Source organism: Lontra canadensis, unplaced genomic scaffold (genome assembly GCF_010015895.1).
Source record: "Lontra canadensis isolate GAN:19392208 unplaced genomic scaffold, GSC_riverotter_1.0 scaffold64, whole genome shotgun sequence".
NCBI classification, from domain to species: domain Eukaryota; kingdom Metazoa; phylum Chordata; class Mammalia; order Carnivora; family Mustelidae; genus Lontra; species Lontra canadensis.
The window spans coordinates 8,972,363-8,984,412 of NW_022631058.1; the positions used below are offsets into that span (position 1 = coordinate 8,972,363).

The following is a 12,050-nucleotide window of genomic DNA, read 5'->3' on the forward strand; positions in this document are numbered from 1 at the left end:
GATGGACTCTGGTCCTGAAGGGGGAAGGCAGAAAGAGCACTGTGGTCGTAGCTTTATTAATTTGTTTTCAAATTACTGTTCTAGTAAAATTTTCTCTTAAGATCTTCTTTTACTTATAAAAAGTCATGTTAGAAGACTACCAGGTAATTACAACACTTTTATTTACTAGGTAATTAATTGATCTAATGGATGTTTCTTGATTAGTAATGACTTTGCCTTCTTTTATTAGTTTCTTGACGTAGCTATTTAAATTAATATAATGCACTAAGTGGTAAACAGGCCCAATGGAAACTTAGACAATAATAAAGCTTCTGTAGGCAGTACTTCTAATACTACTTAATATATGCTTTATTTTATCCACGCTTATAGGCAGCTTGGATTTTAAAGGCACGAGCACTAACTGAAATGGTATACATAGATGAAATTGATGTAAATCAGGAAGGAATTGCAGAAATGATGCTAGATGAAAATGCTATTGCTCAAGTTCCACGTAAGTATTGGTTTTTCCCTTAAGTAAATGAAATGCCATTAGGAGGAAGAATAATACTCTTTGTATATAAAAGAAACATACGACATTATATACATGAAAAAACATTCTATTACGTAAATGGTCTCTATCTTGCCATACAATACAAAGACTTTCCTTCCTCAATTCAATTATATTATCTTAAACTTAAGATATGAGATTGATGTATAAAACCATTTTTCAATAAAAGATATACTATGCATTTAAAAAATTTTATATTTAAAAGGCATTCTAGCTGAACTGCTTATCTAACCTATCAGAAGATTGTTTATCTCAGAGTGGAAACACCAGAAGCACCCAAACAGCAGAAGTGTTCTAAAAGGATTATTAAAAAAAAAATGATCACTGTAATAATTGAAGGTGGTTTGCTCTCATGCGTGATGTGAAGTGATGGGGTGATACGCTGGCCCGTGAATGCCTCTTGGTGTCGTCACAGAAGCTTATAGGGGACTTCTAGGTTCCCAGCTTACGGATGTGCTGGTGCAAATGGTATTGAGTGATTGCTGTGGTGGTCTTGCTGGAATTTGATAGTTATAACAGTTATCAGCCATTTATATGTTTGAAAGATAATAACTTTTAAAGCTTTAAATGAAAATTGAGGAAAAAAAATACATGTGGTTCATGTTAAAAATGAACTTTTTTCCCCCATCGTTTTGCTCTTTTGGAGCTAAAATGTCTAAATTCTTGATTTTGTATCAGAAATAAACCATGAGTATCTTTGGAGCTTGCTAGCCTTAGTTTGAACCCCAGCTCTACTAACGGGATGACCTCTTTGCTTAACCCTCTAAGCCTTTGCTGAATGGGTGAATATTACTTGTCTTTCAGACTTAGTGTGAGGATTACATGTGGTAACATAAAATAACATAATAGATATTCAGTAAGTATCAGTCTCAAACACATTCTTCCCTAAAATACATTTCCTGTTATTAATGTCCTTTTCACTAGACCAGTGCATTCCTGAAAATTACATTAGCTGACAGTTTCTACAGATTAGTAACTCATATAGTAATTGAATTTGCCATCTCATCTCATAGGCCCTGGCACATCTTTGAAACTCCCTGGAACTAATCAGACGGGAGGGCCTAGTCCAGCTATCAGGTATGCACTTCTCTTTCATACCCTCTATCCTTAAATAGTGACGAGCCTGTAGGAGAATCTTCCTTTATTGACCTTCTTTGTATTTTCACAACGTACACTTTCCACAGGCCAATCACTCAAGCTGGAAGACCCATTACAGGTTTCCTTAGACCTGGCACACAGAGCGGAAGGCCTGGCACTATGGAGCAGGCCATCAGAACTCCCAGAACTGCCTACACAGCTCGCCCCATCACCAGCTCATCTGGAAGATTTATCAGGCTGGGAACGGTAAATTCTGACAGCTTTACCACCGTTTTCTATTACCAAAGTAACTTTATAGTATATCATTTTTTGCTCTTGTTATAGTGGAAGGTTATATGGAAGGTTTTTTACAGTTGATTCTTTTTTTTACTTTTGTTGCCTTTGTAATTTTTATGCTCATTAAACTCAATTTATGTTTCAAGAGAAAGTTTCAGATCTTGTTCTGTCATTTTCCCCCATAGGCTTCCATGCTTACAAGTCCTGATGGGCCTTTTATAAACTTATCTAGACTGAATTTAACAAAATATGCCCAGAAACCTAAATTGGCAAAGGTATGTATTTAAAATGATTGTATGTTATGAAGTAACAGTTAGATATATTATCATAACAACATTGCAGGAAATAGAAAAAAATGGTGAAGGAAAGGTGGTGTCTTGATTGAAATGGAAATGTTTAATTACTGAACTACGTAAAACTTCTCTTAGTCTTTTGAGTTAAGAAAAGTCCATCGGAAATAAAGTCTATATACCATCATTATAGGAAATTCTTTTTCCTCTGATAAACAACAGCAATTTTAAAAAAAAAATTAAATTCTAGTTAGTTAAAATACAGTGCAATATTGGTTTCTGGAATAGAATTCTGTGATTCATCACTTACATACAACAAACACCCAGTGCTCATCTCAACAAAAGCTCTCATTAATCCCCATCACCCATCTAGCCCATCCCCCATCCACCTCCCTCCATCAACCCTCAGTTTGTTCTGAACTGTCAAGGGTCTCTTATGGTTTGTTTCCCTCTCTCCTTTTCTTTTTCTTTCCCCCTTCCCATATGTTCATCTTTTTAAAAATTCCACATATGAGTGAGATCATATGGTATTTGTCTTTCTCTGACTTGATTTGTTTCACTTAGCATAACACTCTCTAGCTCTATCCACATCACTGCAAATGGCAAGATTGCATTCTTTTTTGATGGCTGAGTAATATTTCTTTGTGTGTGTGTGTGTGTGTGTGTGTGTGTACACACCACATCCTCTTTCTCCATTCATCAGCCATTGGACATTGGGGCTTTCTCCTTAGTTTGGCTATTGTTGATAAAGGAATAGCAATTCATAACAAAGAAAGCAGATAGGCAGAATCATCTTTGTGGAAGGGAGCTTAGCAGGTCATCCGTGTCTGTGTGTGTTTTCTTTTTCATCTTGGACTCTTCTCAGAAAAATGATTTGCTATCCTTGTAGAGTTTTAGGACTGTCAAAAGGAAGATAAAAAAATATGTACTTCTAATTTGTAATTAGGCAGGCATCTCAATGTCCCTATCTGGCCTGAGTGATCCTTATGGAGAATTATGTTAATAATTCTAACTATTCAAAGAGTAGTTGCTTGGGGCACCTAGGTTACTCAGTCAGTTGAATGTCCAACTCTTCCTTTAGATTCAGGTCCATGATCTCAGGGTCGGGACATGGAGCCCTATATCTGGCTCTGTGCTTAGCAGGAAGTCTGCTTGAAGATTTTCTCCCTCTACCCCCTCCCCACTCCCATGTGCACACGTGCTTTCTCCCTCTCTCAAATAAATAAATAAATCTTAAAAAATAGATTAGATGCTCCTTTAAATTAAAGAGAAAGAGTGAAAGTAAGTGTGTGTATGCATGTTAAGAGAGAGTGAGAAAGAGAGAGAAAAAGAGCCTGAGAGGTCCATGACCTTTTCAGTCTAAAGATAAACTTGGAGTTGTTTGGAATAGTTCAGAGACATGAGCACTTAGCTGGTGATGAAACTGGCCTAAGCTTAGCCCAGGTTTGTAGCTATAATTTTTGTGAATTCTGTGCATTAGTGCTGAGTTCATTCTGAATCTTAGTTCTAATGGTGTTTAACATATTTACTAAATGTCAAACACTGGGGAATATAAGAGTGGTTGTTAGCCATACAGAGTTGAAATTAAAATCTGAAAAAGAAATGTCAGTTGATAGGGAATTATCCTATAATAACACTGATGACATTTTTCTTAATTTCTTATTTGAAAGCAATCTGGTCAACTACACTTAGCAGAATTGTGAAGTTATACTTATTTCCCTTTGTGAGAATGGAGTATTAACAGGAACTTATATGGAATATCTAGTTCCCCTGCCCTTTTAGGCCATTTACTTGAGGTGGCTGGATGGCTAGTTGGTACCATTGCTGTGTTCTTTTACAAAGATTTATTTATTTGAGAGAAGAAGAGAGAGAGAGAGAGATGGGGGGATGGTGATGCAGAGGAAGAGTGAGAGAGGGAAACTTAAGCAGACTCTGCACTCAGTGTGGAGCCTGATGTGAGGCTCGATCCCATGATCCTGAGATCATGACCAGAGCTGAAACCAAGAGTCAGTCACTTAACTGACTACGCCACCTGCTCCCCCACCCCTGACAGCGCCCCCCATTGCTGTTTTCTGTCCAGGGAGTGCAGACCCATGAAGGCACTCTGGTAAACTCAGATGCTTCCAGAACAGACCTGGCCTATGTTAATAGACTTAAACTGAACTAGATTTTGTGCTTTTTTAGTGTGTTGTAGAAATAATGCCCAGTAAGGGGTGTCTGAGTGGCTCAGTCCATTAAGCATCTGCCTTTGGCTCAGGTCATGATCCCAGGGTCCTGGGATTGAGCCCTGCATTGGGCTCTCTGCTCCTCAGGGAGCCTCCTTCTCCCCCTGCCTCTGCCTTTCTCTTTCTCTGTCTCTCATGAATAAATAAATAAAATCTTAAAAAATAAAAAGAAAAAGAAAAAAGAAAGAATGCCTAGTTTTCCTATCTTTCTGATCCACCTTTCCTCATTGGAACTCATTTCTAATGAGTTTCATTTCACAGCAATGGTAGCACCAACCACACTTTTAACTTTTCTTTTTTATAACAGAACAAATGGAGGGTTAGGTATCGTTTTTAAAAGAAGGGCCTGGTCCTGACTTCTTTCTTTGGTTGCTTCTTAAGTTTTCTCTGGTAATAACCTTGATACACTAGCCTCTTTGCAAGTGTACAGTAATGGCTTTATGAACGAATGTGATACCATCAAGGGGTAATTCAGTAAATGCTTACTTATCCAGATGAGCTGAGGGAAGTAGCACAGTAATGGGTCTTACAGTCATCATCTACACAGCCTGTTTTACACTCAAGCTCTACTTTGTTTCAAAAGGAACTTCCAGATTTCCCCCATGTCTAAAGTGTCATTATCAATATCATAATCACTATACTACATATGTAGAGTGTGTAATAGAACGGGCTGAATCTGTTTTGGGCACTTCCAAAGTTGGTCTTTTCATTTGTTTCTTTCTAGTAAAATAGTATGTGTAATATGAAAAACACTGTTTAGTTATTTGAGTTTTCCAGTTTATATTCTATAAAAACAGGAATCAGGTATAAATCGCTATATTTTAAAATGGCGATTGTAATAATGGATAGACCCTTAACTTGTAAAGGTACTTTTTTTTAGAGTACCTTGTTATTTTGGTTCAACCCAGCTGCTGTCAAAATGTCTTTCAGTTTTGATATAACAATACAGTGCTTTTGTTAAAATAAAATCTAATGTATTTTTGGCTTTTTTTTTTCTTCATAGGCTTTGTTCGAGTATATCTTTCATCATGAAAATGATGTTAAGACCGTAAGTTTTGAATTCATGCCGTTTTCTCTTGTAATTTTTTCTGACATTGGGGATTTTGATTCTGAAATGTTCTGTTTTTTACCTTATAAACAGATGGAATTATTAAAAATTGGAGCATTACTGATACTTTCAAATCCACTGTCAGTTACAACAGGAAAATTTATTATAAATATAGAATTGGTAAGAACTGTGCCTGGTCCAAGAGTATGTAGATATCCACTGAAGAGCAAGGTACAGATAACTGAGAATACTGCATAGTGTGTTTATGCTACAGTATCTTTTTCATGCTAATAGTTAGCACTGTTGATTCATTTTTTTCCTGTAGTCCATATAGGGTATTATTATAGATCATGTGAGTGTTTCTTATTTCTTTGTAATGCACCCCTTCCCCCAACAACATTTTATGATAGAAAAATTCAAACACACACAAGTAGAGAAAATAATATAATGAGTGAGTATCACCCATCACCGAGCTTCAGTAATATTCAATTACCTTGGTAGCTTCTTAGCAGAGTTTTGTTATATACTTATGAATTTATTTATTTCACTCTTACATGCTAATATGCAAATGACCAGTTACCTCACAAATTTTGTCAAATTAAACATAGTTAATTCTGCAGTGTCTAATGATAGTGTTTTCCCTCATATTATTTTTAGTTTAGGGAAAAAACTTTATAACCATATGTTAAATATTCAGGAAAATAAAAATGTTTTCCTCAGTTGTGTTTTCTGTGTGTCAACCACTCTGCTATGTACTAGGAAAACTAATAAAAATATTTGTTTTCTTGACTCTATAAGCTGTGCAATATAGCTGAGAAAAGAAAATTGGCATAATGAAACAATTAAAGAGGTAATTGCCAAGCTGTGGAATTGTCACCAGGTAGCAAAGGGAAAAAAAAAAAAAAATCAGAGGGGTGATATCAATAAAGAGCCAAAAAATCAGTCAGATTTTTTGGGAGAAGGAAGGAAAATAAATGTGAAGAAAGAGTAAAAACATGAACAGGGTATAGAGTGAGAAATAAATAGGCCATCTACTAAGAAATGGGAGCATCAAAGAGACATTTTAAAGGAAGAAGTGACAGAACATGATGATAAATTAGATGTGGAGGACAGAGGAAAGACACACATCAAATCTGCCTCCTAAAGATGTTACGAGAAGAAGGATTGTTTTAGTAACAGAAATGGGATAATTAGAGAAGGAAGTCAATTTCTACGGAAGCTGCGTAATTCACTTGAAGGCGTTTTGAGGGAGATCGTGACAAGCTGCCCAAGTGGAGATACCACTGGTACTAACGGTTGGCGAGAGCCTGCACCCCACACGCACAACGTGGAAGTTGTCTGTCGAGAGGGGCTAGTGCGTGTGGCCATGTAGGGAAGAAGAGAAACCAAGTCTGGAGCAGATGTCATGCACGTTTCCTGTAAGTAAGTCGGTACATGCTATTTTCACTTAATACAAAGCTGGGCAGAGGCTTCCAGTGAGACATGTAATATCATGTAGTTAAACTGCCCTTATAAAGAAACATCCGAATAAGGGAGTCAGTCTCTACATAGCAGAAAGCTGTATCTTGGACTTTTTGAGGATTAATTCAGTGATTGAAGAGACATACGTGCTTTCATCTAAAACTGTCTGGGCCATGACAGTGTGCCAGCCACTGTTCTAAGCCCTAAGATCACACAGAGTGAAGCAGGCAGACAAAATCTCTGCTCTTTTGGAGATTATATCCTGGTTGTGCAAGGAATAGAGACAACTAGCAAATTTAGAAACACATCACATGTCCTGGGATAATAAGTACTGTGAGAGCAACAGAGCCCGAAAGCAGGGAGGGGATTGGACAGTGCTGTGGGGGGAAGATGCTGTTTTGGGGGTGGAGGGTGGAAGGTGGTCAGTGATATCTACTCTGAAAAGACACTTAAACAGAGATCTAATGGAGGGGCACAGACCCTACAGTCCTGTGTAGGAAGAATCTGTAAGTCAGAGAGAACTTTAACTGCAAAGGCCTTGAGTGGAAATGTGCTTGGATTGTTCAAGAAATAGTAAGGAGCCAGGGTGGCTGGGGTGAGGTCTGTGAGGGGAGGAGTTGCAGACGATGGGTTCAGAATGTAGACGGATTGTACACTGTAGATCATGGTGATGGTGTCTTTATCGATAGATTCATCTTGAGGCTGTCACTCTACATCTTGGCATTGATATGATGGTGTTGAGGAATAGCAACCACATTGAAATAAAATAGGGTTTATTCTCTGCACTAACTGAACTTATATTCTATATTCTAAAGATTCTAAGGACTCTAAGGACTCTGTAGAGTCTAACAGACTTTGACCTTTACTTACTATCTGAGTATTTTAGAATGTTTTCACCGTTCTTCATAGTCATCGATTAAAAAAAAATCTGAACATCTTAAAATTTTAAAATTTGAAAACCTTAAACAAATAGAGCAGTGACTTTCAAATTTTTTCTTGAAGCAGCACAACCTTTCTATTCAAATGAAATCTCCTCCAGATCCTGCTGTGTAAAACAGACATAACAGGGCTGCTTGAATTCAAGCAGAAGTAGCCGACCAAGAACACACCCACCCGGCTTCCTCCTCACTCCACCGCGTGAGCTCCAGCCCCTCAAAGCCTAGGGCTCTTAAGTATTTCCTAAATCCTACTGTTTCTGCACCACCTGGTGATTTTAACATAATGGATTTCTGGATCCGTGCTAGACCCTCTGAATCAGGATCCCCACGGGTATGTCTGGTAAATTTGTTGTTAATAAAAGCTCCACAGGCAATGCGAATTTTCAGCCAGGGTTGGGAACTACTGCTAAAGAATATGATTTGAAAGGCATTGATTAATAGAAAGCTGGAATGCTAGACCTCCTAATGTAGGAAAATAGACCTGGGAGCATGAATAGAACTTGAAGGCCAGAGCTCCATATAACAGACAAATAGGAGGGAGTGTGTCTTCTGACTCAAGGGAGAAAGTCCACAAATTAAGAGAAAAGGCACAGCAAAAATTATTGTCAGATCTCAATAGTAAGGGAGTATTACAAAATTCTGTTTGAGAGCTAAAGTTTCCACCTACAAATTTTTTATTTTTATTCTTAGGAATAGTGAAAGACTCTTTAATACTCCCAAAACAGGCAACATTGAGTGCAATTTTTTTCACTTTTTGAAACAGAGCCTTATACTTCAGTAAACAACGCTGTTGAGAAAATTTGTTTAAAGACTTCCTTGTAGACATTTGATGACTGAAGAATTTTTTGAAAAATTAAACCAGGGGCGCCTGGGTGGCTCAGTGGGTTAAAGCCTCTGCTTTTGGCTCAGGTCATGGTCCCAGGGTCCTGGGATTGAGCCCCACATCGAACCCCGCATCAAGCCCTGCATCGGGCTCTCTGCTCCGCGAGGAGCCTGCTTCCTCCTCTCTCTCTCTGCCTGCCTCTCTGCCTACTTGTGATCTCTGTATGTCAAATAAATAAGTAAAATCTTAAAAAAAAAATTAAACCAGTAAGTAACAGAATAGTTCACAGATTTGGTTGGATTTATAAAGCAATCACAAAGGATAAAGACTTAACTGATTCATTTATATCTCTGCACAGTGAGCAGAAACAAAACAAAATGAAACATAGAAGGACAACAGAAGGGTGAAATATGTATATGAGCATGATTTTAAAATGTTAGTGTTTGTAAATAGGAAAAAGCTCATCTGACTTTGTTAGGAAATGTTTTATGGAAATGGAAATGATCCAGAAACAGAAAATTTACATTAGAGAAAATGCCAGTAAACAAGCACATTAGAGATGTACTTTCTAACACAAAAATGTAAGTTAAAGGAATTTTGGACTTACAATTTTGTTTATGAAAGTTGGGAAAAATGCTGGGAGAGAGAAGAGTAATTTTTATACTGATACTTTATAGATAATATTTTACATGGTATAATATTTTGGAAAAGGGTATGATAATATGAAACAGATAGCTGTAAACATACTTAATTTGTTTCTGTAATTTCCCTTTTCAAGAAATTTCACAAAGAAGTGCTGTAGTTACAAAGATGTTCATTGTCACATTGGTTGTAGTAGCAAAGACGACTACGATAAACTCTATGTTCAATGATAGAAGATGAGCTTAGTAAATTATAACATACTGTGTTCTGGGCCTTTATGCAGCCATTAAAAGTTATAATCATAAAAATTGGGCAGAAACAGAAAAGTGTTTATAATGTTAAGCCGACTATATACTTTAACACATACATTAAAAAGAATTATCACTCTAAACATATATACTTATAACATATACTAGAAGGTATTACCAAAAATTGGAAATAAAAGCATTACAGGGTTGATATTGTATTAATTCTACAAATATTTATTAATGCCTACATGGTGCCAATAGCTTACATTATAATAGTAAATAAAAATCTATACCTCATGGCACTAATGGAAATTATCTAATTTGACTAGAATTTTATCCATTTTTTTCCAAAATTTTTAATAATATTATAATGACATTTCATTTGTAAGTTTAGCTACAAATTAGGGGCAGTAAAAATTAAAATGCTTGTAATTGCATGCTGCTTGTTATTTTCATCTGCTTACTCTCAAAACACATATTTTATGGAACATGAAACTAAGCAATTTTTGTTTTTACTTAGTAAAAAGCACAAATTGTTCATTCCTCTGTTTTCCTTTTATTCATTAATTTATCAATTGGCTTATTGCTTGATTGGGTTATTCTTCAAACATGGAAATATTGAGTGCCTGCGTGTGATGCATGTGAGCGGTATCGAGTAGGACAGACGCCCTGTATCTGTTTTTTTATTCTGTTATGGGCTCATCACATTATAGTTCTGTTATGGATCAGCTTGTTCCATTAAGATGTCATTTTAGATTTTTACCACAAATGTTATTTTATCAATGGGGGAAGGATTTAGGAAATGAGCAGAAAGCATACATTTGTACATTTTTATACCTTTTTTTCCCCAAACTATGTTTTACAACTATAGCTGGAAAGAGAAGAGAGAAATTGTTTTTTTAATACCCTTAAGAAATCAGAGGTACTTTTATATTAGTTACTTTGGGTGGCCTCCAAATTTCTTTTTCAGTAAACTATTTCACACAGATACAGAGAATATTATAGACAAATAGGGAGGATACTGTGAAGATGTACTTAAATGTTAAAAAAGAATGAAATTGATCTTCCGTGGAAAACTGTCCTCCTGTCTTTCCATTCTTAATGCTTTTTCCGTTTTTGTGGGCTGTACTGACAAAACTAAGTGCCGTGTGGGTTGATGATTCTGTATTTGTCTATAGACAAATCTGGAGGATAGTGTACGTAACTACAGAGAATGTTATGAAGTGATAGGCGATAAGTAAAGTTGATTTATGGAAAACTCTGTTTCTGCCTTTGAGTCCTTACTAACCCCCTTCCCTCCTTGCTTGTGCCTTTTGGGGTGATATTGGCACTACTGGCAAAATTAAAGTGGCACGTGGGCTGATTCTGGAATCTTTATTTCCATATGCGCTTTAATTTCATCATCCTAGAGTTGTTGCAACTCAAACAATAGCTAAAGGATGGCTGGTTTTTAAAAAAAATATTAGTGGTTGGAGCACTGTTAACTCAGAAATACACTGGGACACTCGGGTATATTCACAAACATCATGTGGTCTAGATCTGCCAAGGTCCCCTCTCCTTATGGACTTTTATAAACTTATGGCTTTTAAGGACATTCTAGACCTTCATTAATATCTAGATATCAGATTGATTAAATTATTCAAAGATTCTAAAATATTATGTAGTCATTTGTTTTTAAAAATTGGGAAAAATAAAGAAATATAGATCTGTCATTGCTTTAACATTTTAAAATGTTAACAGCTTTTCATTATGAATCTTATTACTATGACAGTTTGTTTGGCTCTTAAGTTATTTTCAATAAAAGTCAGAAATAAGGAATAGAATTAATTCAATCAATACATCATTCCCGAGAGCCTTTTACTGCTATGGTGAGTGCTGTGAAGTGTGTAAGCCTGACGATTCACAGACCTATACCCCTGGGGCAAATAAGACATTATATGTTAATAAAAAAAATAGACAAAAAATAGCATAGAAACATATCAGAACAACAGAGATGTGTAGGAAGAAAGAAGTACCTTTCCTCAGGGAGCTTAAGGCCCATTTGAAATGGTCACAAATAGTTTTGTCTAGTGAACCCTTAGTGTTCATATGATGAATGATCACTAAAATGTATTTTTTTTACAATTTTTATTCTATACCAGCAATTCATGTTAATTTTCTTAATCAGTTCAGCACAAACATGAGACATCTAACATAGGAAGACTTGTTTTAGAACCATCAGCAAACTCAGCAGCCTGTAGTAAGTGCTAAACCTAACCTTGGGAAATTGGAATATGTGACAAATTTAGAGTGACATATTTTTCTGAAAAACTAGAAGGTCTGTTATATTAAACATGAGAGTGAATATGATCTATCTGCTGGAAGAGTTCTTTGTAAAGATTAAGTTAAAATTAATATGTTCAGATAGTTACAATGGAGTCCTCAATTGAGCTGATAAAAAATACGGTTTTTGAG

General features: G+C 36.2%; 1 protein-coding gene across 5 annotated transcripts in view; it reads left to right on the forward strand.

Annotated features, from left to right (window-relative positions):
- The window catches only part of TTC8 (tetratricopeptide repeat domain 8), a 57,913-nt gene that overhangs the window by 19,814 nt on the left and 26,049 nt on the right, over positions 1-12,050 (forward strand). For 3 of the 5 annotated variants that reach the window (XM_032878599.1, XM_032878596.1, XM_032878598.1), the window contains 5 exons: positions 370-490; positions 1,561-1,624; positions 1,732-1,891; positions 2,107-2,196; positions 5,440-5,484. In XM_032878599.1, the coding sequence (XP_032734490.1) occupies positions 370-490; positions 1,561-1,624; positions 1,732-1,891; positions 2,107-2,196; positions 5,440-5,484 (480 nt within the window). Of the gene's footprint in view, positions 1-369; positions 491-1,560; positions 1,625-1,731; positions 1,892-2,106; positions 2,197-5,439; positions 5,485-7,634; positions 7,707-9,281; positions 9,288-12,050 lie in introns of all 5 variants that reach the window. The other 2 variants (XM_032878600.1, XM_032878601.1) reach the window with 1 other exon arrangement.